The sequence below is a fragment of the Macrotis lagotis genome, chromosome 1 (assembly GCF_037893015.1).
Source record: "Macrotis lagotis isolate mMagLag1 chromosome 1, bilby.v1.9.chrom.fasta, whole genome shotgun sequence".
NCBI lineage: Eukaryota > Metazoa > Chordata > Mammalia > Peramelemorphia > Peramelidae > Macrotis > Macrotis lagotis.
Window position 1 is genome coordinate 59,635,229 of NC_133658.1, and position 26,135 is coordinate 59,661,363.

The following is a 26,135-nucleotide window of genomic DNA, read 5'->3' on the forward strand; positions in this document are numbered from 1 at the left end:
TTTGAGCAGAGGACTATTGTCCTTGCTGCCATCTGTGTTCCCTGTTGTTTGACAGCCAGCCAGAACATCCTATCCTATCATTTCATATCAATTCATCCATTTTCCAGTTAAACATTTCTCTCTTGCAATGTCCTCTCTACAGATATCCATCACCCCATAAAAAACCAGAACTGCAAATTATAGAAACCAAGGTTTCCGTGTGATTTAATGATTCCATAACAAAATAATTATACAATCTACATTGTTGAAGACATTACACAAACTTACATACCTGCAAAAAGTCGATAGTTCCTGTGACCTTTAAAATTTTTGTTTTTTACACCTGGAGAAAGCAGCTCTGAAAAACAAAATGGCAATAGTTCAAAGGCATTGCAAGATTTCTAAATAGCAAACACAGTAACAGAAAATCATTCAGATTTCAACAATACAAAAAAACTATAAAATATTTCAATTAGTACCCCTGCTTATCAATATGGTAATATTATAATTTTTAAAACTGTTTAAAACATTTATCAGTTAACTATACCATCAAGAAAACAGATAGCCAGAATGAACTAAGAATAAGAAGTTCATGCTAGGAAAAGACACCTATAGATCTTCCTCCTGAGGAATAGCTGTTCAGACTATCAAACAAGGGAAAAGTAAATCCAGAAACTGTCCTTATGTACTTTAAATCAGAAGTCATTCACAAATCTATTAACTGAATCCACTCAGGCCACTCAGTAAAAGCAATCTATGGTACTGACATAGTTTATTGAGAATCAAAGCTAACCTATTTGTCTGATATCATGTGAGAAATACTGCATGGAACCAGAACACTGCACACCATAACAGCAACATGGGGGTGATGAGCAATCTTAATGGACTTGCTCATTTCAATCAGGGACAATTTTAGGGTGTCTGTGATAGAGAATACTATCTGTATCCAAAGAAAGAATTGTGGAGTTTAAATGAAGACCAAAGACTATTACATTTAATTTTTTAAAAAGTTATCTTATTATGTAATTTTGCTGTCCCAAATATTTTGATTTTTTTTCTTAAGGATATGATTTCTCTCTCAACACATTCATAGAAAACAATGTAAAGACTATCAGACTGCCTTCTTTGTGGGGTAGGGGGGAAGAGAAGAGAGATTGGGGGAAAATTGTAAAATTCAAAAGTAAATAATTTTTTAAAAAAAGTGAATCTATATCAGATTATTTGTTGCTTTAGGGAAAGGGAAGAGAAAGGAGAGAGAAGGAAGAAAAATTCAGAACTCAAAATCTTACAAAAATGAAGTTGAAAACTACCTTTATATATGATTTGCTTATATTACATTTATACCTAATCTTTACATATAATTGAAAAATACTATTAAGGAATATATAGGGGCAGCTAGGTGGCGCAGTGGATAGAGCACCGGCCCTGGAGTCAGGAGTACCTGAGTTCAAATCTAGGTTCAGACACTGTGTGGCCTTAACCCCATTGCCTTGCAAAAACTAAAAAAAAATACATATATATGTATATGCGCATGTGCCTGTGTGTATACACACCCACATAAAATATATTGAGACTTAATGCTACTTAATTTTGCAACTGTGTTCTGGGGTGATACTATCAGTTTAGATCATGTCTAAGTTTGTCTGCAAGTTAAATGTCTCCAAAGCAGAAAAAGCAGCTTCAGATTTATATTTGTAAGCTTTTTCAACTGCCCAACATGTTAGCAGAATCACCTTTACACTTGAATAACCCTACACCAATTTCTCTTCTGGAAATATAAATACTGCAGACTCTGCTGATTCCTCAAGCTTTCTTTCAATAACATGAGGAATCAGCAGAAATCTTTTTCTTTCTACATATCTATTTATTAGTTAATTAAGTCATCAGAACAACGCTGTAACTTAAGCTGTCTTTTAAAAACACATGGAAACTGATTATATTTTGACTAAAGAATTAAAATGTCTAGATTTGTCTCTATTTGTCTTCTATGAAGGAAGGTGAAGAACAATGGCACTTAGTGATGGGCTTGTAGTCATTTTTGCCAGAACACCCCATTTCTCTGAAAATCTGTTTTACTTCAAACTGGATTTAGTGTATTTCAAACCACATGTCCCTTTACTGGGGTGGATACTTTTCCCTTTACTGACACAGACTGAAACCCCTCAACACCTTAACAGGCTGGCTTTGTGAACAAGTATGACTAACTCTTCAGTGATGAGATACTTAACTTGGACAGTCTGGTTCTCTCATATGGCACACCCAAACTGGAAGCTTTTCCAGCTTGGTAGGGGCAAGTAAAGCTTCAACCACTGGCACAGTTTTCAAAAACCCAAGGTTACTTAATCATAAGGCATGAGAGGAAAACATCAATTTGGGGGGGGGGGCGGGGGGGGGGCTTAGGTGTAGAATAATCAAATAGAAAGTACTATCAAAAGCTATCCTAAAGTTAAAAATTACTAAATTCTATTGTCTAATGGCCATATAAAATAAAAATAAAACCTAAACAGCAAATGATAATACATAAAATTAAAGGACATTTACAACTTTTCAAATATCCTCTTATCTGCAACTAGAATAAAATCAGGAAAATAAGAACAAGCTCTTCTCAGTTTTAAGTTTTTTAACTGAGAAAATACAGGATTATCATAAAAATGAATATTAGCAATAACTAGACATCCCTAATTTGCACTTTGACAAAGCCAAAAATGCAGACTGTGGTTCACTAACATAAAAAAAATCTTCTGTGATAAAACCTAAGTAAGACACATCAATTTTTCTCTAGACAATAATATTCAGTATTCAAAAATAGTCAATATTTAATTAGAATGTTCATATAAGAACTGACAGAATTTTTAAAAAAATACAACTTTTTTTCAATGTTAAATGAAAGTATCAAACACAAGGTATTAAATCAGCATATCTTTAAAATCTTAAAAAAAATCTTTAAAAACTTTAACAAAACATGTTTCCCAATAATGAATATTACCTCTGCTAATTTCCAAGTCCACAGGATACTCAATATTCTTAATAAGCTTTTGACATCCACCAGTCTTTTCATACACAAACCGTTTGAGGTGCAGAACAAGAACAGGGGGGAGCTTTTCCAGGGTCACTCTCCGACTAATCTCAACCTAAGACACAGAGAGTAAATGAATTCATCATGCCAGTCTGAAAGTAAAAGTCAACCTGGTTACCAACAGATCCTTCAACTCCTAAAACTGCTCCGTTATAAATGAGGTGGGAAACAAGTTCTCCAGGAGAGTAGCCTGGGGCAATAAGGAACAGTGTCGATCCAGACAACTGCAAGGGGGGTTTCCCCAGAATAAAATAGCAGGTGTGAACCTTTCTTTTCCTCTTTCTTTCTCTGTCTCACTCTGGCTGTGTCTCACTCTTTATAAACCTGTGACTTCACTGATCTGGGGAGCTGACAGTGGGATCCTGTCATCTGCCCTGAAACCTGTGGTGCTGGAGCTTTGCTAGGGACTCAGGCAATTCCAGTGACTTGAGTAGGGCTCAACTCTTAAAATCAGTCTTCTGTACTGTTCTTACTCCCCTTAAACAATTATACTTATTAATATGAGAAAAAACAACTGGGGGGGGGGAATATAGGGCAGTGAACTGTGAGGAAGGAAGTCTGGGCTGAGTCACAGTTCTGCCACCAACTGCAAGCAGTCACTTGGGCAGTCACTTCTCCAGCTTCAGTTTTTCTCTATTCTATGAGAATTAGACTGAATGATCTCCAAGGTCTCACCTGAGATGGACCTTCCAGGTCTAAGTCTAACAATGACTGCTGTTTTTATACTTAGTCGAGTTTCTATCACATTTCTCCTTAAGAGTCATCTTTTGTATTTCAATAATACTTCTGTACCCCTGCCAATCCAATAATTATTTCCAAATTTTAAATGATTTTGCTGTTTTCTCATATTTTATTTATATCAAGTCTTTCCAAAAAATTTAGAAGATTGTCTAAATAGAGAACAAAAGCAACTTTCAGATGACCATGCAAAACTCCAAACAAAAAAATCCTTTGCTTAAAGGACATTAGCTGCTAAAAGAAAAATAATTTAACATTTATTACTGGTTCTCTTTATTGGTATAATTAATTTATGTGAACATCTCATAGCTACAACTAAAGTGGGAGAAACTTGGGATCCAGCTTTTGTGTTTCCTCGTAATCATAATGTTTTATACATAGCAGATGCTTAACAAAGACATGCTGACCAATGAAAATAGCATTTATTTTATCAATTAGTTAAAGAGATAGACTATAATCATCAAATTTTAGAAGTGAATAATTACCATGTCAGCTACATCTTTGGAAAAATTGGTTTTAAAATGTTTGGCTATCTATTTCCTACCCTGGAAGCAAATTCTTTTACTGTAATATTTTTGTACCCTACAAATCAAATTCTCTTAAACTGAAGTTTTTTTTAATTTTCTTATTGAATTTCTCATATTTTCATTGAGTCTCATTAATTTCAAAAGGCATCTAGGTGGTTCAATAGAACACCAGGCCGGGAATCAGAAAGATTACTTTGTTCAAGTACAAATTTGGCCTCACTGACCCTGGACCAAGTCACTTAAGCCTGTTTGTTGCAATTCCTTCATCAGTAAAATGATCTGGAGAAGGACATTTACCCTTTTGTCACTCCATTATTTTTATTAAGAAAATTCCAAATGGTATTATAAGCATTGGACATGACTGAAAAATGATTCAACCACAACAATATGAATTTCAAGTAAACAATTTGTAGCTAAAGTAAAAATGAACTTTTCATATACAGTACTAATCACAGTTCAGTCCTACAATGTGGGTCCCAGATTCTCACATTTTTGAAATAATTGTTTTAAAATGTAAAGTATACTATCTGTTCAGTTCTCAGCTAGATTGAGTGTAGTTAGTAGCAGAGTAAAGTGTAAATGGGAAATGCTTATCATAAATAAAAATATAATACATCATAGATAATGTTAACCTATGGTTTTCTAAGAGGCTGTGGCCTTAGAAATGGATCCATTTCTATTCAACTTATTCTAAGTACTAGAGACAAAAAAAATACCATAAAAGAACTTATAGTCTACTAATAGAGAATATGATATGGCAACAAATTGTATGAGAAAGAATCAAGTGTTATAGAAAAAAACTGACTAGAGATAAAATAGTTTCTCATATATTTATGTATATGTTTTTGCATATTTATGTAGATATAAAAATATAGCATTTTGTATGCTTATGGGCCTATACACATATACTCAAATTAATATGGGAGTATCTAGAAAGGTTTTGTGTAAAAAAAACTCTGGGCAAGGCCCATAGAAATAACAGGGAAGAAAATGATGAGATGAATAGCTAGCATTGACAAAGCATATTAAGGTTTGCAAAAGGGAATCTCATTTGAGTCCCACAAAACCTTGGAAAATAACTACTCTTTCATCCCCACTGTAGGGAAACTGAAGAAGACAGCAATGAGGGAGTAGCTCAGGGTCACAAAACTGCTCAATGTCTAAGGTCTCCCTAATGCCAGCCCTCTATCCTCTGCACCACCAGTTGTCTTTTGAATATACAAGATTCAAGAAAACAAATAATACATATGAAGGAGATCAAAGGATGCAATTAAGGAACTTTGGTTAGAACAGAAGCATTCATGAAGGTAAATACTGCTAAACGAGGTAGAAAAACTGGCTTGGACAAAGTGCAAAGAATCCTGTTATATCAGGACAAGGAGTCTGTAGTTTTATCTTGCAAGGATTAGTTAAGTAGCTATTTAAAGCAATTACAGAGTAATCAAGGAACTGTATAGGTCACATCACCGAGAATCACTGTAAAAAGTAGCAACTTCTTTTTGTCCAGTTGTAAAAATTAAATTATAAATTTCTTTTTTCCTTGTTTCCCATTTCTCATATCTTGAAGCAGTCTTTTTTTCCCTAAGCTATGGTTACAGCTTTAAACTTTATGTTACCCTCAGATGCTTAATTACAAAGTCCAGCCAAGCAATTAATCTTAACTACTCCATATTAGAGAACCCCGACCATGGAAATGTCAATGTCTTTATGTGTATGAATTAGAACGAATTACCAAAGGGCAGCTAGGAGGCATAGTGGATAGAGCACTGGCCCTGGAGTAAGGAGGACCCAGGTTCAAGTCTGGCCTCAGACACTTAATAACTGCCTAGCTGTGTGACCTTGGGCAAGTCACTTAACCCTACTCCCTAAAAATTTTTTTAAATTAAAAAATTTTTAAATTAAAAAAAGAAAGAATGAATCACCAAGTTCACAGAACTTTTAAAAAAATCAAAATGGAAAACTCAATCTTTTTCAAAAGAGAAAATTCTTCCTATTGCCTCTAGGAAAAAGTATAACTTCTTCCATTTAGTTGTTGAGGCCCCCTACAATCTTGTCCTTCTTTATGTTCTCTGGTTAAGGCATGTTAGCATTCTCTGTTCTTCACACAGGGATGATACTTCCATGTCCATCTCTGACTCTGCACTGGTCATGTTTCAAGCCACGGATGTCCTCCTTCCTTACCCAGGATCTTAGAATCCCTTTATTCCTTAAAAATGCAGGTTAAACTATTGTTCTATCAGAACCCAGGAGGGATGGGAATTTGCATGAACTGATGCTGAGCTAGATGAGCAGAACCAGAACATTGTACACCCTAACAACAACATGAGGGTGATGATAATGTTAATGGACTTGCTCATGTCATTAATCCAACCATCAGGGACAATTTGGGGTTTTCTGCAATGGAGAACACCATCTGTATCCAGAGAAAGAATTGTGGAGTTTGAACAAAGACCAAAGATTATTACCTTCAATTTGGGGGGGGGGGGGGGGGGCCTGTTATCTTATTATGTAATTCTGCTATCTCTTATATTTTATTTTTCTTCCTTAAGGATATGATTTCCCTCTCATTACATTCAACTTAGATCAACATGGAAACAATGTAAAGACTAACAGACTGCCTACTGTGGGGGGAGGTAAACAAGATTGGGGGTAAATTGTAAAACTCAAAATAAATAAAATCCTTTCTTTAAAAGAAATGCAGGTTAAGAATATCTTTTTTCTATACCTGAAGTTCTACTGTTCCCTCCCAACTCCAATATCCTCAGTAACTACCCTATATTTAATCTGTATATTTTCGATCAATATATTCTTGTACAATTTTATCTCTGATAGAATGTAAACTTCTTGAGTAGGAGGTAACCCATCTTTTGTATTTGTATTCCTAAGATCTGGCACATAGTAGGAGCTTAATAAAAGGTTGCTGACTGACCAAATGCAGAGAGGGAAGGTAATTTAGTCAACGTCACACAATACCATTCAATGCTGGGAGTCTAAAACTGAATGCATGTTTAATTCATGAGGAAAATATTAAATGGCACTGTAATGAATGCAAGGGAACCTGAATGAATTTAGTTTCAATTGTCTTAGTTTAGGCTAAATTAGTAAAGATCCAGTAACTGACAATTTATTGGTACATTTAGGGGAAATAAGTGAAATCCAACATCTCTTGGATGGAATAATTCTTTCATATTCAAATCTGATTTTTAAAATTTCCATACTAACAAAACTGCTTTAAATAATCTAGTATAATGATGAGAACAACGAATCTGGAGTTGACCCTGGGGGCCTTTTTTCAAATTCTTGCTCTGCCACTTTCCCAGCTAGCTCTGGGCTCTCTCCCTCACAACCTGTTATCTCTGTGAAAATACCTCTTGTTTGGTTTTTGTGGTATATCCTTGGACAGACTCTCTCGCCACCAGACTTTCCAAGGCATCCTGGACTGTATGTATCTTCTCAGACTGTATATCCAATTGCAAAGTAAAAAATGGTTGCAAAGTGGCAGATTCCTTTGAACTCTGCTGATAAACTACAGATCTAAAAGGACAGAAAAACAAAGATTATATAAAATATAACTTCTGCCACTACTGCCTGAAGCTAATCACTAGGGTAGAAAGAAGATATTTCAAAAGACCAGATGATAAGATAATTTGAAATAGAGCATATCATTTTCTGCAAATTGAATGTAGTATGAGTCATAGGACTCCTACGAACATTTTCAATATACCCCATCACCAGTTTGCACTTTTTCTAGTTAAGCTCAATTTTGTCAAAATGTTTTGAAAAAGAAAATGAATTTTCTGCAGTCAGTATAAGTTACTTGGTAGTCTACCTATCATGACATACGCAGGCACTATATGAACATAATTACAAAATACTCTGACATATCTAAACAACTGGAGAAATATTACTTGCTTGTGAGTAACCAGAGCCAATATAATAAAAATTATATTTCTGTCTAAAGTAACTTACTTATTCAGTGCTATGATTACACTACCAAAGAATTACTTTACAGAGCCAAAAAACCCAACAACAAAATTCATCTGAAAATAAAAAAGGTCAATAGCAAATGTATCAATGAAAACAGTGAAGGAAGGTGGTCTAACAATATTAGATTTTTAAACTGCATTACCTAATGGCAATCAGAAAAATCATCTGGTACTGGGTAGAGAACAGTGGTTGATTAATGGAATAATTTAGGCACCCAATACACAGTACTAAATGACCACAGTAATCTAGTATCTGATTAAAAAAAAAGAGCCAAGTTTTTGTGATAAAAACTCACCATGTGGGAAAAACTAGAGTGCAATTTGGCAGCAAGTATGCAAAGACTAAGAACTTACAACCAAATTAGAGCCAGAAGCAGACCACGGGAAGTAATATGGATAATTCTGATCAGATTACATTTAAAAGTGTTTTGCAGAAACAAAATCAATGAAGCCAAAATTAGAAGGAAAGCAGGAAACTGAGGGAAAATTTTACCAGCACCCTTATGGATAAAGGCCTCATTTTTCAAATATATTGGAAACTGATTAAATAAAAAACATTTCCCAATGACAAATGGTCAAAGGATAAGAACAGGCAATATCAGAAGAAAGAATCAAAGCTATCAAATGTCAAAAGAAAAATTTTTCTAAATGATTAGAGGTACCCCCTTCTACCCATCAGATTAGCTAACAAGACAGAAAAGGAAAATGATAAATGTTGGAGGGAATGTGGAAAAAAGGGGCACCAAATGAATCAATACTGGAGTTGTAAAATGATCTAACCATTCTGCAGAACAATTTAGTACTATGCCCAAAGAATTACAAAACTATGCTATACCCTTTGATCCATCTACCACTTTTAAGTCTGTATCTCAAAGAGCTCAAAGAAAAAGGAAAAGGACCCATTTGTACAAAAATGTTTATAGTAGCTCTTTTTATGATGGCAAAGAATTATATATGGGAGGAATGCCCATCAATTGGAGGATGGTTGAGTAAGATGTGGTAAATGATGGACTACTTCTGTACTATGAGAAATAGGAAAAAGGATTTCAGAAAAACTTGAAAAGACTTAAGAATTAATGCAAAATAAAGTAAGTAAAAACATTGTAAACAGTATCAGCAATTACTAGAAGGATGATCAACTGTGTAAGACTTAGCTAGCTAATATGATCAAGACTGATCCAGGACATTCCAAAGGAACCATGATAAAAGATGAAATCTACCTCCAAAGAGAGAAATGAACCCTTGAACGTAGACTGATGCATTTTTTGTCTTTATTTTTTGTGCTTTTTGTTATTGCTATTATTTGCAATATGCCTAATATAGAAATGTTTCCAATGGCTTCAAATGACAACACACTCCTCTAAGTAAAGAAGTGTCAATTTTCCTCATGTTTTCTTAGCTGTTTTTCCCCTTTTATTTTCAAATTTCTGATGCTTGGGTGGAGAGGAAAAGCACCAGTAGTCAACTTGGCTTTAGATGTTCTGTTATCAATATAAAATGTTATTTCTATGGTCTGGTGGGTGACAAAACAAACTATTCTGCCTTAACATGATTGTGAAATAAGGTAATTAATTCTCTTTTTTATTTTTTTCTTATGTATTTAAAAGAGCCTTGTTCATTTGCAATTAGTGTCATAGAAAAAAAAGCCAATAATTCAGTTTTATTGTGAGCAAAAAAGTTTAACCTGGTCTCTCAGATTTGGGCTACTAAATGAAAATTGAAGCACAAGCTTTGACTTTGCATTTTCTAAGGACTCTATCAAAATGTACTAATAGTATTGTTTTTTTTTTTGTTCCTAGACTGGATCACAGAATTCTGAGCTAGTAAAGGATTTAGAGATTATCTATTGTAAACATCTAGACAAACAAGGTTCTGAGAAGAAAGTGACTTGCCTAAGGTCATATAACTAGTAAGTAGCAAAGCTAGCATTTGAACATATTCCAAATCTATTTCACTTTCTGAATCAGTCACATCTTTGGGTCTTGGCATAAAGTTTAAAATAAGGGAATTCAGCTAAACTCTAGAGGCCTTTCCAGTTCTAAATCGAGAGTACCTAGCAAAATAGAATTTAATTTCAACCTAGAGGTCCCTATTGGCACACCCCAGGTACCTGTGTTTAGGCTTGTGCTAGATAATATTTCTATATATAAATGGTCAGTAATTTCAGTGTTTGCAAAGTGCTTTATATCATGATTTCCCAACCACCCTGAGAAGTTTCCTCATTTTATAATTGGGAAAACTGGGTCTGAGAATCTCTACTGTTTCTTAGGTGATGTAGCTAGTGTTTGAGCAGGGGCATGGACCCAGATCTTCCTGACTGTTCAGTCCATAGGTTTACCAGTTTTCTCAGAATACTCCCCCTAAATAGCAAACTTCCATGTGACACCAAACTAGAAGGGAGAACTAACACACTGAGCAGTCAGGATTTAAAACATCTAATGAAATTAAAGTTGATTGGGATGAATGTAACAAAGTGGAATGGGGTGGGCATGGTTGCCTGAAATGCTTCTGAACAAGACCTCGACTACAAGCTTCCCCACAGCCCACAATGCTGTTTTGGGGGAGGGAGGGGGCAGCAGAGCTTCCAGGCTGAGGTAGCATTATCTGCCCCACTCTTCTGGATCAGGTCATAACCAGAATCAGTACTCTGTCCCAAACACCCCATATTTCAGGGAGGACATTGATGAGATGGACAATATTCAAAGGAAAGAAGACAATCAGGAGAGTGGAAGGCCCTGTGCTTTCTTGCCACCACATGAAGACTGGGTAAAGAGCCTTGGAGGAAACACGACATTTGTGGAACAGGAATGAGACTTGTTCAATTTGATCCAAAGTGAAGAAATATGGACAGTGGGGTGGATGGAGGTTCCAGAGACAAATGTCTGTACTCCCTAAGGAAATACTCTCTAAGAATTATGCTGATATAGAGCAGATTGATGTAGAAGGCCCTCTAAAATGTGCAATTATGAAGAGCAACAAGGGCATTTTGGAGAAAAATAATATTAAGAAGGCAAAATAACGAAGCAGATCTATAAATGGTAAATATTTTTTAAAAATAACACACCGAATGTGTCCTCCAAAGATGCCAGTAATTGGAGTCTGAATAAAATCAGCTTGCCGAGTGACTGATGTTTTGTTCCGTGGACCGACTTGTTCCCATTCATCTTCACTACCTTCTCCTTGTCCCTGTTCATCCTCAGGTACAGACTGTGTTTCAGGTCCATTGGAAACTGAAAATTCTGAAAGGGAAATACAGCTTCTATTATGGAATTCTATTGGATGGAATTCTATTATGGATGAAAATCCATAAAAAATTATAGCAAAAATTTTAGCTATTTAATTTTTTTAAAAACTTTAATCAATACACAAACTAATCAGATAGATAAACAAAATGAAAAAAAAACTGTTGTTTCTCCTTGAATTTATTTAGAGAGATACATTTTTGTTTTTGCAAGGCAGTGGGCTTAAGTATCTTGCCCAAGTTCACAGCTAGGTAATTATTAAGTGTCTGAAGTCGAATTTGAACTCAGATCCTCCCTGACTTCAGGCTTGGTATTTCATTCACTGAGTCACCTAGCTGCCCCAGAGCATACATTATTTTTAAGGCAGAGATGTGCTAGAATAATTCACAAGACAGAAAAACCTTAAATTCAACTTGAAAAATTTTATATGCTAACTAAAACTTAAAAGTACAACTCTTCTTAAAAAAGGTTTGGAAAGTATTAATGCAAAATGGTTTTCAGATTTTAATGACGGGCCATTATTACTCAACACTAAGACTTTATACATGGGATGGACTTCAAGTCTGTCAAGTATGTTCTTTGAATATATATGATATTTCTTCTCCAGAAATAATATTACTTTTGAATACTTTGTAAGATAATTTTCCAGAAGTAGGTCCATAGCTGAGATCAATAGACATTTAAGAATTAAACTATTGTTTTTTTTACAAAAAGCAAAATTGATGGGAAAAAGTCACTAAATAATTATTTAAAACAATTCTTGAGAACTTTCTTAAAATAGTTTTGTGGCAAGTAAGGCAATTCAGGTAGCCTACTTTCATTATTTGGTAAAAGAAGTTTCTTTAAATTCAGCATTTCCTCATGGAGTCCATTTAGAATAAATCCAAGATACTCTTCAGCATCTTCCTGTCGACCCTAAAAATGAAAAACAAGACTTTATCATTCTCAAAATTAGTTGCAAGATATGCATTAGACAATTCACCTTCCTATTTTTTTTTTCTGATGTCTCTTTTGGGAAACCAAAGTCATCATCATCCTTTAGACTTTGAGTACTCCTAGATCTCAACAGGGCACAGGGAAAAGTATCCAGAACTTCTGTCAGGGATTTGGGGTGGGATTATAAAATTAGAGTTGGCCGACATTTCAGAAGTCACATAATCCAACTTCTTTATCATTAAAAAAATGAGAGAGATGAGGCACAGAAAAAGAGAGGTTAAATGGGTTGCTAGAGATCATACAGGTAATAAAGAGTAAAGGTTGAGAATTGAGCACTGTTTGACTCCAAAGCTTGTTTTTCTTGTTTTCTGCTGCTCCATTGCAAGAATACCAAAGGAAGGGCAGTGGTAAAGGGTGATAATCAGCAGAATTAGAGATCAGCTACCTTTGAAGCAATGTGGCTTAGGAGGAGAAAAAGGACTGAACTTGGGCTCAAACCTCATCTCACACTTACCAGCTATATAACTTTCTTTCAACAACAAAATGACAATACTTTATATTTATCTTACAACATTGGCATGTTAAGTGCTATATAAATTTTAGCTACTAGAAACCCACAAAAAGATACGTGTTCAAGAAATTTCAAATGTACCATAACTCCTTACATAATTATATATTTAAAATTAAATTCTGAGGAATTCCAAACACAGGGTCAGGTATGTGGAAGTGTCCTGTTAAACTGCAATGCCCTATAAGCCTATCTTTCTATATAACTGCACACGCTCAACCAATCTCAGACTTGAGAATAAATCTGTTTCTTTTTTCCTGTGAAGGAACTCTCCTTAAGAGTCACCATACTGGAGTGACCTGAATCTGATTTAAAGTCCTGGTATTTCTAATATTTTATCCAATGACAAAAAGTACTGTTTACACAGTGGATTGCAACCAGACTGGCAATAAACACAATAAGTAATCCTAAGAGTTGGCCCTAAGGGAGCACATTAAGATTTGCAAAAAGCTTTACAAATAGATTACTTTATCCTCAGATACCCCTGGGACAAAGATGCTATCATCATCCCTATTTTACAGAAGAAAACTGAGGGAGATAGAGGTTCAGTGACATGCTTAGGGTGACACAGACTTGACTCCAGGTCTAGTCTCTATCCAGTGAGGTACTTAGTTGCCACTACTTAATAGTAAATACACTAGAGAAATCTCCAACCTTTTCAGAAATGCTTGACTTGATAACTGTCAGTAGTCTATAGATATATGTGGGTTCAAAGGCAGCTCCAGGGCGGATATCCCTCACTATCTTGTCACCAAGAGCTACAAGAGAAATAAAACACAAGATTATAAAAATTAAAGCATATTCAGAAATAGAAGAAACTAGTTATTTATACCAAAAGATAGTAGGTGTGGCTACTTCTAAACCAGGCATATATCAAGCAATTGTTAGTTGCTGACAGGAGGACATGCCAATTTAGTCTTATTCAGTATCTCAATTATTCATTTTGTATAGTCGAAAGAGCATCATTGAATTAAACAACTTACCTTGTTTGGCTTTTGGCGGTATTGGCATATTAGTGAACTCATTCATTAGTCGAACACTAGAAGTAAAATAAAAAGGATATGAAAAATGCAATGGAAATTTTTGTCACAGAATATCACACTGAATGACAGATACAATTACACATAATATTCTTTAAAATACCAAAATCAAGAGAAACTTCAATTACTAAGTCTTCAGAACCCATCTTCTTTATGGCTGTTTTTGAATGTTATTTTTTTCCATAATGGTTTTAAATACCTAATCTCTGGCCAAAATAGCCAGAATTAATCCAAAAGATAATAATACTCAAAATGCTCATTTTCAGAAATCATATAATCCTGTTAGCATATTTAGTTTCTTAGTATAAAAATCAAGCCACAACAATAAACATTGCTAGCAACTCTACTTACAAACTGTCTATCATGGGTGTTGATGTGCATGGTCGCTGCACTTTGGAATACAATGGAATGAACTTCATTAGATGATACATTGGGGGGCAAGCAACCAATGCTTGCAGAGTCTAGATAAGAACATTAAGGAGGGATAAAGGAAATGCAAGAAATGATATTTCCTTAAGACAAATCAAATACACAGTCACTTAAAACTTCAGTAAAACAAGAAAATCATAATGATTTAGTTTTTGGATACACATAAGAATTAACCAATCCTTTCCCTTTCTCATTCAAGTCAATGCAGGAATTTATTATGACATGTGTATGAAAAATGTTTTTAAATCAAAAAAAAAATTTAATTCCATTTCAATATGGTAAACCTAAACTGACCATATATGGCTGGAGAACAGTAAAACAAACTCTGAGCTGTTTCCAAGTGGAAGGAACTTCAAAATTTTGGTCCAACCCTTCACTCTTGGTTTATTATCATTTGCAAGCTAAAGGAAATCAAATTATATTGAAATAGTTAATAAAATATTTTTAAAATAATAATTTTTATCATAGACCTCAAGTTACAAGCTCCTGGATTAAATTGAATAGTAACATGACTTTAAAGAAAAGTAAGTAAACTTTGGGAAAGGATACAGCATTGATGTAGCACCAGTTTCCTTTATTGATCAGCCCCCGGGGTTGCAAAGATACTGGTTTATGTATTAGCGTTACATTTTCTAGTAATTCTGAAAATTTAAAGATAACACACATTTAATAAATGAAGACAAGTGCCACGTAAGTCAATTATTTCCATTTTCCAAAGTCCTATCTTTAATAAATGCATACATGAAAAGGAAAACATTAGTTAAGTTGCAATTATTTTTCCCAATAAAATTTTAAAATAACAATTATTTTAGTAGAAACAAAACTGGAGATAAAAGCAGAATGAGATTACCTGTCTTTATACTCTTTGTAACTTTATCCCAAAATAATTCAATTTTATTTTCATAAAGAAAGGCATCCTTTTTTTTCATATTTAGTTACTGTCCATATCAGTGGTGTCAAACTCAAACACAAAGAGGGATATAAGGATCCCCCTATGGACTGTATAAGTACTCTGAAAACCAAATATTAATGCCATCTATATTCTACTATATTTCTACTTATTTTATTATCTGCATCCCAATTATATTTTAAAGTAATTTCAATCCCACCTCAGACTTCATGTTTGACACCTCTGGTCTCTATCACAGTAAAATGCATCAAGAATTCAGATGTTCAAAGAGCAAGTATCAAAACTGCTAAAAACAGGCAAAAAAAAAATTGTCAAGATCTCATTTCCCCTCAAAACTCCAGGATCACAGGACGTTAAGCTATTAGAGACCTTAAAGGTCTTCTAGTACAACTCCCTAAAAAAAACTGAAGCCCACAAAGGTTAAAACTATTTGCCCAAGGTCACACAGATGGCCATTATTCAAACCAAAGTTAGGACTCCAATATCAATGCTATTTCCATTAAACCATGCTTCCTCTCTAATTTAAAAATGATTTTTGAAAAAGTCTAAATAGAAACATTTCTGACAACCATAAACAGGAAAATTATAGAATTAAAGATCAACATTTTTTCTAGGGACAAATCACTTGTATAAGGCAGCAATTTAGAACTCATTTCCATCATACAAAATTTGGGGTCCAAAGTCTTTACTATTTATGACAGTAATATTTCCTCATTCCTCCATTCAGAATGCATAGAATGACTAACCTCTACCATACAGATGTTGGGAACAATGCCTGCTCTTGTTATATAAAAAGTTAAAATTTATTGGTTCCTCCTTCACAGTCTCTACAACCTAATAATGGGGTGGGTAGAGTAGTGATGTTCTGAATTTGAACTCAGAATATAAATATTAAGAACTATAAGTTACTTTGAAATGCAGAGAAACAAAAATAAAAGTTTTTCCTTAAGCAATTCCCTTGAAAGTTGTTCCTTTTTTAAAGCAGGAAATATGAATTCCCACCTACCCTCAGATTAACTATAAATAAATATACAAATTTAAATTTTCAGTTACATTAGATTTTAGAAATTCCATTAGTAATAAAATGCTTTATAATTTTACAAAAAAATCCACATCTATTTTATCACTTAGTTCCCAATGTTATAAATAAAGTAGGCATAGCAAATATTAACATCCTTGGGAAGCTGACTTGCTCTAAATGGCAGCTAAAAAGTGGAAAAATTTGTTAATTTGGTAAGACATGTGTTTAGGTTTTCTGACTCCAAACTAATAACCTTTCCAGCATACCATATTTAATATGTGAGCTCTCAAACAATGCTAGGAACTATCAAGGATTGCTTATAGGTTTTCCTCTGACTCCTATTAACCTAAGTAATAATACCACACAGGACAGGGTGCAGGATATGGAATAGAGGAGTAGGTGATAAATTTGTGACAGCAGCCATTTCTACTTGGGAACTTGTGGGGTCAGTTCTATTGTACTTCCTGAATGCTCCCACATTCCCTGGAAATTTTCTTTCCTTCTTTAGACTTGGACATCAAGTTGTCTACCTTAGCAAACATAGTGCCAAATTGATTAAGAAGAAATTTGACAGGAATAAATGCAAAGTCTTTCAGTTTGCATAGCTATAAAAACCAACTTTAAAGACAGAAGATAGGGTAGGCATGGTTAGATATTTGGGTGTAAAAGATCTGAAAGTTTTAGTGGTCTGAAATTTTAATAACATAACAGTCTGATATGACAAACAATAAAGCTTATGCAATCCTAGGGTGTATGAAAAGGAGTATAATGTCCAGGAATAGGGACATGATATTTCTTGCTATACTTAGATCTAGGCAGACCTAAACTGTAATATTATGTTCAGTTCTTGATACTACATTTTAGGAAGGACAGTGATAAACTTAGGTGGGGCCTAGGATAGAGAAAACCTTGAAGATAATCCCAAATGAAGATTAGTTTTAGGAATTAGGAATGTTTGGTTTAGTTTATAGAAGAGAAGACTGAAAAGGGATAGGAGAGCTACCTGCAAATAGCTGAAGGGCTATCATTTACAAGACTTGTGCAGACATTTATGTCTGGCCTCACAGGGTGATGATGTTTTGTCCTTCATTCTCAAAGAAGACCATGATATCAGGGAGGTGATGCCATGATAAGCCCATGAATTGGGTTTGAGTAAGGGGATGCTGTGTTAAGTCACTAGTCTCACTTCTCCTCCAGAACCATCTGTATCCATCTGGCTAGATATGAATCAGGACAACTGGAGATGGCTCTAGATGCAAAGCAATCAGGGTCAAGTGACTTCCCCAGGATCACAAAGCTAGTAAGTGGCAAGTGTCTGAGGCCAGAATTGAACTCCCTTCCTCCTGGCTCCAAGGCCAGTGTCTATCTGTTAGAAACAATGGTTAGAAGTTGCAGATAAGGAACAACTTCTAACAATGGGAACTATCAAAAAATGAACAGATGGCCTCAAAAGGCAGTGCTTTCCCTCTCATTTTATAGGTACAAAGACTAGATAACCACTTGTCAAAAAAAAAAAGAGTAAAGAGAATCTTTACATATACTTGTTCAAGTATAGGCTAAACCATATGGCCTTTCAAAGTCCCTTACAACTCTCAGATTCAGTGATGATGATTGCATTCCAGTCTATTCTGTTTTATATTGATGTTAATAATTTTATTTGAGTTACATGATATCTAACAATATTAAAACTGCATTTTGTAATTACAATGAAGGTTTTGTATAACTGCATATGTAGCATAGATTTAACATAACCCTACTCCCATTAGACAGTTCTATGAAGGTGGACAGGCTTTTACTTCTCTATTTCTCAGCATTTAATATAACTCTCAACATAGAAGGCATTTTGTAAACAGATACTGAGTTTATCTGAAACTTTTATAAAATAAATCTGAGTTTTAGAAGCATAGTCAAAATATTCTACTACAATCTAACAATTTGGATGTCCCATTCCCAGAAAAGAGAATTTACCAATGAAATACACTCAAAAAAGGCAACTTCATTATCTACTTTTATCTCTTTAGTCCAACTGCATTCTGAATCTATCTTTGCCCTAGTTCAATTCCATTTAATTCTTAGTGAAGCTATACACTGCTTAGTCTAGATTATATGCTGTATTTGAAAGTAACAAAACTATCTGTTTTTAAATCCTTTTAAATCAAACTTAGACTCTTCTTGGTGCATGTTAATGAAATTTTAATTTTTAAATAAATGGATTATATGGTTATTCTTTTATTGATTTCTTAATAACACAATCTTCCTCAATAGCCAATGCAAATGTTAACTTTTATACTCCCCTTACTTGAGAAAGCTGAGGTCAACTGATACTCTCAACTTCCCTCCTTTCCATAAAACTTCAATAATCATGAAGCAACTCCCCTTTCCAGTTTCAGACCCTCAATGGCCTTGGCTCTACCAATCAAGCCCTTTCTGACATTTCATCAAGTCTAAACCCAACTTTCAAAGAACAGGAAGCACTAAACATTTTTTCCATACATAAATATTTTCTTTACATGCAACTTTTCTATACAAAGTCATATGTTACATTTTCATCACAAGAATAAAATTCTTTAGGTGATGTATGATAAGATAGAAATCTTATCAAGTATATCCTAAATGAGGATAAACAATACCCAGAATTAGTTATTTCAAATAGGATTCTAGTCTCCAGAAATAAAAATTTTAATATACATAAAAGAAAATTCCAAAGGCAAAAACACAATTTCTAGTTAAAAATAAGATTTTTAAAAATTATATGCAGTTCCCTTAGTTCTACATAAAGTATTTAAATGCAATAAAATATCGATCTGGGAGGCACTCTGTTTCAGTTACACTTACTCAGGGGAACAGCAAAATAGAAATTCAATGGTTCTACAACATTAAAATCAAGTCTTTGGCATCCCCTTGTGGTTCCTTTACTAACTGCAAAAACATATCATTTATTTCAAGAAGATGGTGTCAATTTTTAATCTGAGCTAAAAAGATAAAACCATAGATGTAGAAACTAGAAACCCAGAGGTTAAGAGACATATCCAAGGCAACATGGATATTAAGTGACAGAGGAACAATTCAAATCCAAGTAATTGGACTACTCCAAATTCAATCTTCTTTCCAAGACAGATTTTAAGACACTGAGTTAATTTAATTCAGTTATAGAATATGACTAATACAATTCCAAAATTTTTGCATATAGAAGAATCTTCTAAAAGGGAAAATCTGCTTCAGGCAAATATTATATAGATCATGGAAATGAACTTGGAGGTGGAAGATCTACCCTGAAGTCCCAGGTCCAACTAGTACTACCTGTATGACCCTAGGTAGAACAACTGACCTCTCTATGTCTCAATTTCTTAATTTTAAAAATCAGAATAACATTTATGCCATGGAGTTTTTGTGAAGAGTATTTTGTAAAATGCAGAGTCAGACAGATGTGATTATTACTAATATCATTTTTCTAATTTCTTAAATCAGAGGACACAAATAAGGATTATCTATCAATTACTATTTATATAAGGCAGCATGATAGAAAGGAAAGTGCTCTGGCTTTGTAGATTAAGGATCTGAACTGATTTCAAGTTTTGCAAGTTGTGTGACCGTGAGCAAATCATTTCCTCTTGTCAAGTCTCTTGACTCTCAAAATCAGCCAATTTCCCAGGAATGTTGGGATAATTTTGTAAACCTTAGAAGTTAACAGAAAAATAAATTAAAACGTAAAAGATTGTCTCTACTCAACTTTAAAACCCAAATTCAATTTAAAAAGATTCTGTGCCAAGGTGTCTATCACTGTACTATACAACCCTGAAATAAAAAATATATAAAATGGACATACATACCCTCAAAAAGTTTAGAAGTTTTCAACTGACTTCTGATATCTTATTTAGAGCATTTGTTTCTCTACATTTTTATCTCAATATATATTCAAAACATTCAACAGAATGTTTCTACTTCAAATTGAATGAACTTTGAAGATTTTTCTTCTTCAAAGTAAGTAAATAAATAATACTTTTACCTTAAAGGAGGGGCTACTATAAAAGCAAATTTCTTCAAAGGGAATAGAAATAAAGGGTATACAGTTTTCATAGTTTTCATTTATAATGTAATTCAAAACATATAAATGAAAAAAGTTGTACTAATTATGTTGCAAGAGCACAAATAATCCAAAGGTCAGTCCATATGCCTTGCTGGTGACCATAAAATGACAAGGGATATTGAATGAATATGGACAAGAGTTATAAGAGGTAAGGGAATTGTAAGAAGGGGTATTCACAATGATAAAATCATAGTGGATTCATCCAAGTATCAAAGTTCACTTATACCATAATTTTTATTTGGTTCTCATGTTTAACATCCCTGTGGAAAGAAAAGGCAGAACAAATAATATTCCACTTTGGAAAGTTGAGCTTAAAATTTAAAAACAAATAATTTGTTCAATTATGAAAGAAGCCTAGAATAATTCCCTGAACAGTGCTCTTTACATCACTTTCCAAAAGTTTATAGAATAAAATGTTTATGTATCAAGAGGAGAAATATCAACTTTAATTTTAAAAATTAAGCTTTTAATTTCCATAGTCTTCTTATCAATCTACATCATTTCTCTTTCAACAAAAAAACATTTAAGAATAGGCCAAAAATTATTAAACTATTTAATATTTTAAAAGATAAGTCCATTCAGAAACTATTATGGTCTAATTACACTTATGATGCCTATTTATTAAACATCTGCTTGGCAAAATAACTGCAAAGACCACGAAATAAAACTATGGATTAGTATTTTACAGTGTTCATTAACAAATATCTTCTTCCACCTTGTGGTCAAAGAATACTACTGCACAAAAATATTATTCTCACACTATTGTTCAAAATGGTCAATTACTGATTACAGCAAAACTAAGATAAATTCTGCTTAAATTTTGCAGTTATTGCTTACTCTGCTTAAATGATTCTTACTACTCTATTGTATTGAGATTGCCATTCAATGAAAGATACAATGATTCTGAACATGAAGAAGAAAGCAGAATGACAAAGGCTAGGAAAAGTCAGGAGAAAAAAATCAGGCCACAGTAATAATGTGGGAAAAACAGGAGAGCAGGCAGAGAGAATACAGGTTGAGAAATATTGGCATCAGAATCAAAGAGAAAAACAGATAAGAACAGGAGACTTAACAGGGGCAAGAATAGGGCAAAAGAGAATTTAAAAGGGTAAGAACAATTCTATACAACAAATTAAACACCATGTCTAAGACATGGTTCTAGGTGCTAGAAGGAAGTCAGAGAGGGGAGGGTAAGACAAGAAAACATGAGTAACATTGTGATTATGAAAAAGTAAGGAAATAGGGGGAAGAAATTTAAAAAAAACTGTAGGTCAAAAATTAGAAACTTATAAATCTTTAAATCCAAAATGAGCAGCCCTCAAGGATGAATTTCCTTTAACTGTCCCCTGACAAGTGGTTGCTTGGTTAGTATTCTTATTGATGGAGGAAGACTATAGGGAGGATACAATAAACTGTGATATGGCTTACTGTATAACTGTGAGACTTCTGGCATGATGATCTGTTATAGTTCACATTTGTATAGCCCTTGACAGTTTATAAAATGCTTTCTTAACAGCCTTGTGAGGCAGGTAATTCAAGTATTACTGTCCCCATCTGTAAAATGAGGAAATGGTGTCTCAGAGAAAGGAACTGACCTACACAAGGTTAGAGAACTCAAGCACTTTGACATCAAGTCAAGGTTGTTTCAGGCAAGCTCTGATAAGTATTCTTCTTGTTCAAAGAGGATATAATCATTTAAGTCTAAAAAGTAATACATCTTCTTCCCCCGCCCCAAAGTCTGTTCAAATAAGACACCACAAAATAGTAAGTTCTGGGTGAATTACATATTTTGTATATAACTGTCAGTAGCTCACACCCAAATTATTAGGGAAATACATTTGAGGTAACAAAGTATCCCTTCATATGCCCAAGCTAACATATACCTTAAATTATGCCACATGATCCATACCTGACTTTTGACTAATGCAAACAATCAGGAGTTGATTGTATGGATTTTTTACTTTGTTCTATTTGAGAGGTAGCATTCTTCCATTACTACACATTTACAGTATCTTACTGGCAACCTACACTACAGTTTTTATTATCAACAACTCTACATAGAGATATCCCTCATCTATACTTTTTTTGAGTACAATATCACCTAAACTGCAGAGAATTTCAAAATAAGTTATAATTAATAGAATTACTTTAAACTATATAAACGAGGAAACTGAGAACTCTAAAATAATCAGGAATATAAGTGCTGGCTCAAACTATACTCAGTGGATTAAAGAGTTCTCTATGAAATCTGCTGAAGCATAAAAAAATGCAGTCGCTTGATGGCCTATTTTTAATGCACACCATACATAGCTGGTATACATTAGATTTCTATATATCATTCAATTAGTTATAATAAACTCAGTATCACTTCAAGCATTGTACATTTTCTTATACAAACAGTAACATTTTGCTATTATGCATATTTTATGCATCTAAAATTGGCTTCCCCATCAAAATTAGGATTTAAAGGTCATATTACCATTTAAGAATCCATGAAAACTTCAGGTGCAGAACTTTCATTGATTCATAAGACTCATTAAGTGAGACGTAATCGACATTCAGATGTTCTTGACCTGCTTTTCTGTGATCTTCCTAACTTTCCAGAACATGCTCCAAGTCTTTCTTTTCCTCATTAACACCCATTTGGTGGAACACGCTATCTTGGTCACCTGATCTGATGAAGGACAGCAAAGTGACCAACATTTACTACTACCTATTGGCTACAGAAATAGCTTATGTCTTATGAGTGGGAGAGTTGAAATTTAGTTCCTACAGAATAGAGACATACATCATAATTATCTTTTTTGGCAGTATGACAAAAGAACATAGTACGATTTTGCTCATGTCTTGAACTATTCATGACTTCAAATCTCCAAGTGATTTTTCTAAAAACCACTTTAGTATGTAAATCTCCAACATAATATAAACAAATTTTTTCAAGTTGAAGATTTAAAATGAACTTGAACTACTTTACTTAATTTTAAACCAAGATTTTAAATTATTTGTTTACTTTTGAAGTTACACCAATGTGGAACATGCTCTGATAGGCTTTACCAAACTGAGAAAGTTTTGAGTCTGTCCTCAAGGACAAATGTGCGTAGGATATGGCATTTCCAAGTTCTAATAATGCAAATAAAGATAGGGGATCACAAGGTATCATTAAGTGAAAAGGCACTGCTTTATGAATTTATTTCTTTAAGACTTCACTTTCTTACGTGTAGGTGGATAATCTCTAGTCCAAAATAAACTGAATAATCTCTAAAGTTCCTACTAACTATGACAGCATGAGCTGTATTAGGGAATTCTGGTATACAGAGATATATAAGTGAGCTTCAGTTAATAATGTATTATCAGCACCTCACCTCACAATATAAATGACATAAGGAGTAATAAGAACTATATGATCACATATTTCTATATCAAACAAGTAGAATCATTATTTTTTTCTTAAACATCAAAAGGGACCTGAGAAACTATCTAGTTCAACTCAAAAGATTGTAGCCCAGAGGAATACCTTGTCCAGGAATCATGTGGCTAGTTTAAATAAAGGGCAGAGGCAGGGTAGAACCAAACAGCCAGATATTTTTCCTACTAATTTTGTTTTATTTCATTTAAAAATTTACCAAATTATATTTGTGTCCTGTTAGCTGCAAAGTAGACAACAATTCTTTTAAAATAATACTGAGCAAATTTTGTCTAAAGTGAAGAAATATCAATTACAAAAGAATACCTTTAACAAGATTAAGACACTTTATAGAATGGTTCTGGGTGATGTGACCCCACCCACTCCCCACCATCCAAAAGTTTACCTATAAGGTTATAAATAAAACAAACCTTTAAAGAAAAAGCCAATTCTGAAAAACAAACAAAAACATCAAACTGTAACTAGTAAAATATAAAATTTGCTTTACTAAGCAAATTATTCATGATCTATGCTAGTGGAAGAACAGCAATCTAAATAATATGCGTATTTTAAATATAGGGTTTACTTGGGATTCAAAATAACTGACTTGGGACAAGTCTAAATAGAACCCTGGGGTTCAACTGCTTCCTATTCCCTGCTAAAAAAGTACAACAGATTGCCCTCTGAAGCTCTTAAGTTCTCTCCTCTTCCCCAATTCTCTTCTTACTTGCTCATACCTTCCCTAGACTATAGGAGAAAACTTGGTGTGTGGTATCTAAAAACTTTTAGTAAGCTGCTTTAATGCAAACTGAATAAAGGAAATTACAGTAAATAGACATAACTTGGTAGTGTTAAAGAAGGACTTGGGAAGAATGAATGATACCAACAAAAAGATGGAAGCAATACCTGGCAAGAAAACAATTATCAAGAGTTGACTGTGGTTGGTTTGGGGATACTTTGCATGGTTCCTATATAACTTTCTATTTTACCTCTATTGCTTTTAAATTAAGACTAATGTCAGAAAAGTGCTTGCTAAACAGCAGGAGGAGGAGGAGGAATCACTTCGGCATAATAATGGAGTGTGAAAAATCTACAAAAAGGATAGCCCACTTTAAACTAAATATATAGAACAAAACCCCATAAAATTATAGTACATATGGTATATCCATCTTAATAATTTAATACAATCCAAACCTCATTACAACAGTCCAACAAACTTTCTATGTAACTAGAATTCAACATTTTATTTTAAATAAGTAGACCTAAAGATCTTACAGATTTTTGCTGTTATGACTTTTATCGTAAAAAACTTAAAATACTCTTCATTGTGAAAATTAAACTGAATTATTTAAATTACAAAAAGGGGGAAATTTAATCATTTTATAAATAACAAATCTTTGTTTAATCAATTAATATAACTGATTAAATAAGATGGCAAATGATAATATCAATTATATATATATATATTAAGTAAATATAAATAAAATAATTTGATGGTTTCATCAATAATATCAATAATTTCATCAATAATTAATGGGAAAATCATAACAGGTTTTAAATTTGGAGAAAATTTTGAAAAATCACTATCAAATCAATGCAAATATTTCTAATAACTGGCACACAAAGGCAAAACCAGAGAATATATGAGAAAAGGAATTTACTTTAAAAATACACTAAAATTTGTTATCATGTAACTGACAATTTGCATTATTTTGAATGAAGATAAGTAAATTTTTGTAAACTGTTTCCAAGTATTTTTGATACCAGAAAGATCAAATTGTGTGTGTGTGTGTGTGTGTGTGTGTGTGTGTGTGTGTGTGTGTGTGTATGGCTCTTCTCAAGAAGTATGTTGTGTTTTTAGCTCACAAGAGTATTCTACTTTATCATAAAAGTTATTAAGGTTAAAAGTCACTTCCTTTGGCAAAGGAGAGACAGGGGGCAGGTCCAAAGATCTACATGGAGTTTACAGTGTATTTCTTCTTCATGTCAATCTCTTCCTGGACTCATTTTGAAAAAGGAAGCATTATTAGTCTATTAATTATCTGGCAGTATATATTAAATGGAAATCTTAAAATCTCAAGCCAATTTCCCGTTACATGAATCATGCTTCAGGGTTGTCTTCAATTGTTGTTGTATATTCAAACATTAAAAAATTCTAAAATTGACCTAAGCAAAATATGAGAAAAATAAGCC

At 33.6% G+C, this 26,135-nt stretch overlaps 1 protein-coding gene across 4 annotated transcripts in view; it reads right to left on the bottom strand.

Moving 5' to 3' along the window:
* Positions 1-26,135, bottom strand: part of USP10 (ubiquitin specific peptidase 10) — an 85,632-nt gene that overhangs the window by 7,726 nt on the left and 51,771 nt on the right. For all 4 annotated transcript variants that reach the window (XM_074201913.1, XM_074201909.1, XM_074201922.1 and 1 more), the window contains 9 exons: positions 15,071-15,162; positions 14,444-14,553; positions 14,036-14,091; positions 13,707-13,810; positions 12,364-12,463; positions 11,371-11,545; positions 7,689-7,854; positions 2,966-3,110; positions 272-337 (listed from right to left, as the gene is read on the bottom strand). In XM_074201913.1, coding sequence (XP_074058014.1) covers positions 272-337; positions 2,966-3,110; positions 7,689-7,854; positions 11,371-11,545; positions 12,364-12,463; positions 13,707-13,810; positions 14,036-14,091; positions 14,444-14,553; positions 15,071-15,162 — 1,014 coding nt within the window. The remainder of the gene's footprint in view (positions 1-271; positions 338-2,965; positions 3,111-7,688; positions 7,855-11,370; positions 11,546-12,363; positions 12,464-13,706; positions 13,811-14,035; positions 14,092-14,443; positions 14,554-15,070; positions 15,163-26,135) is intronic.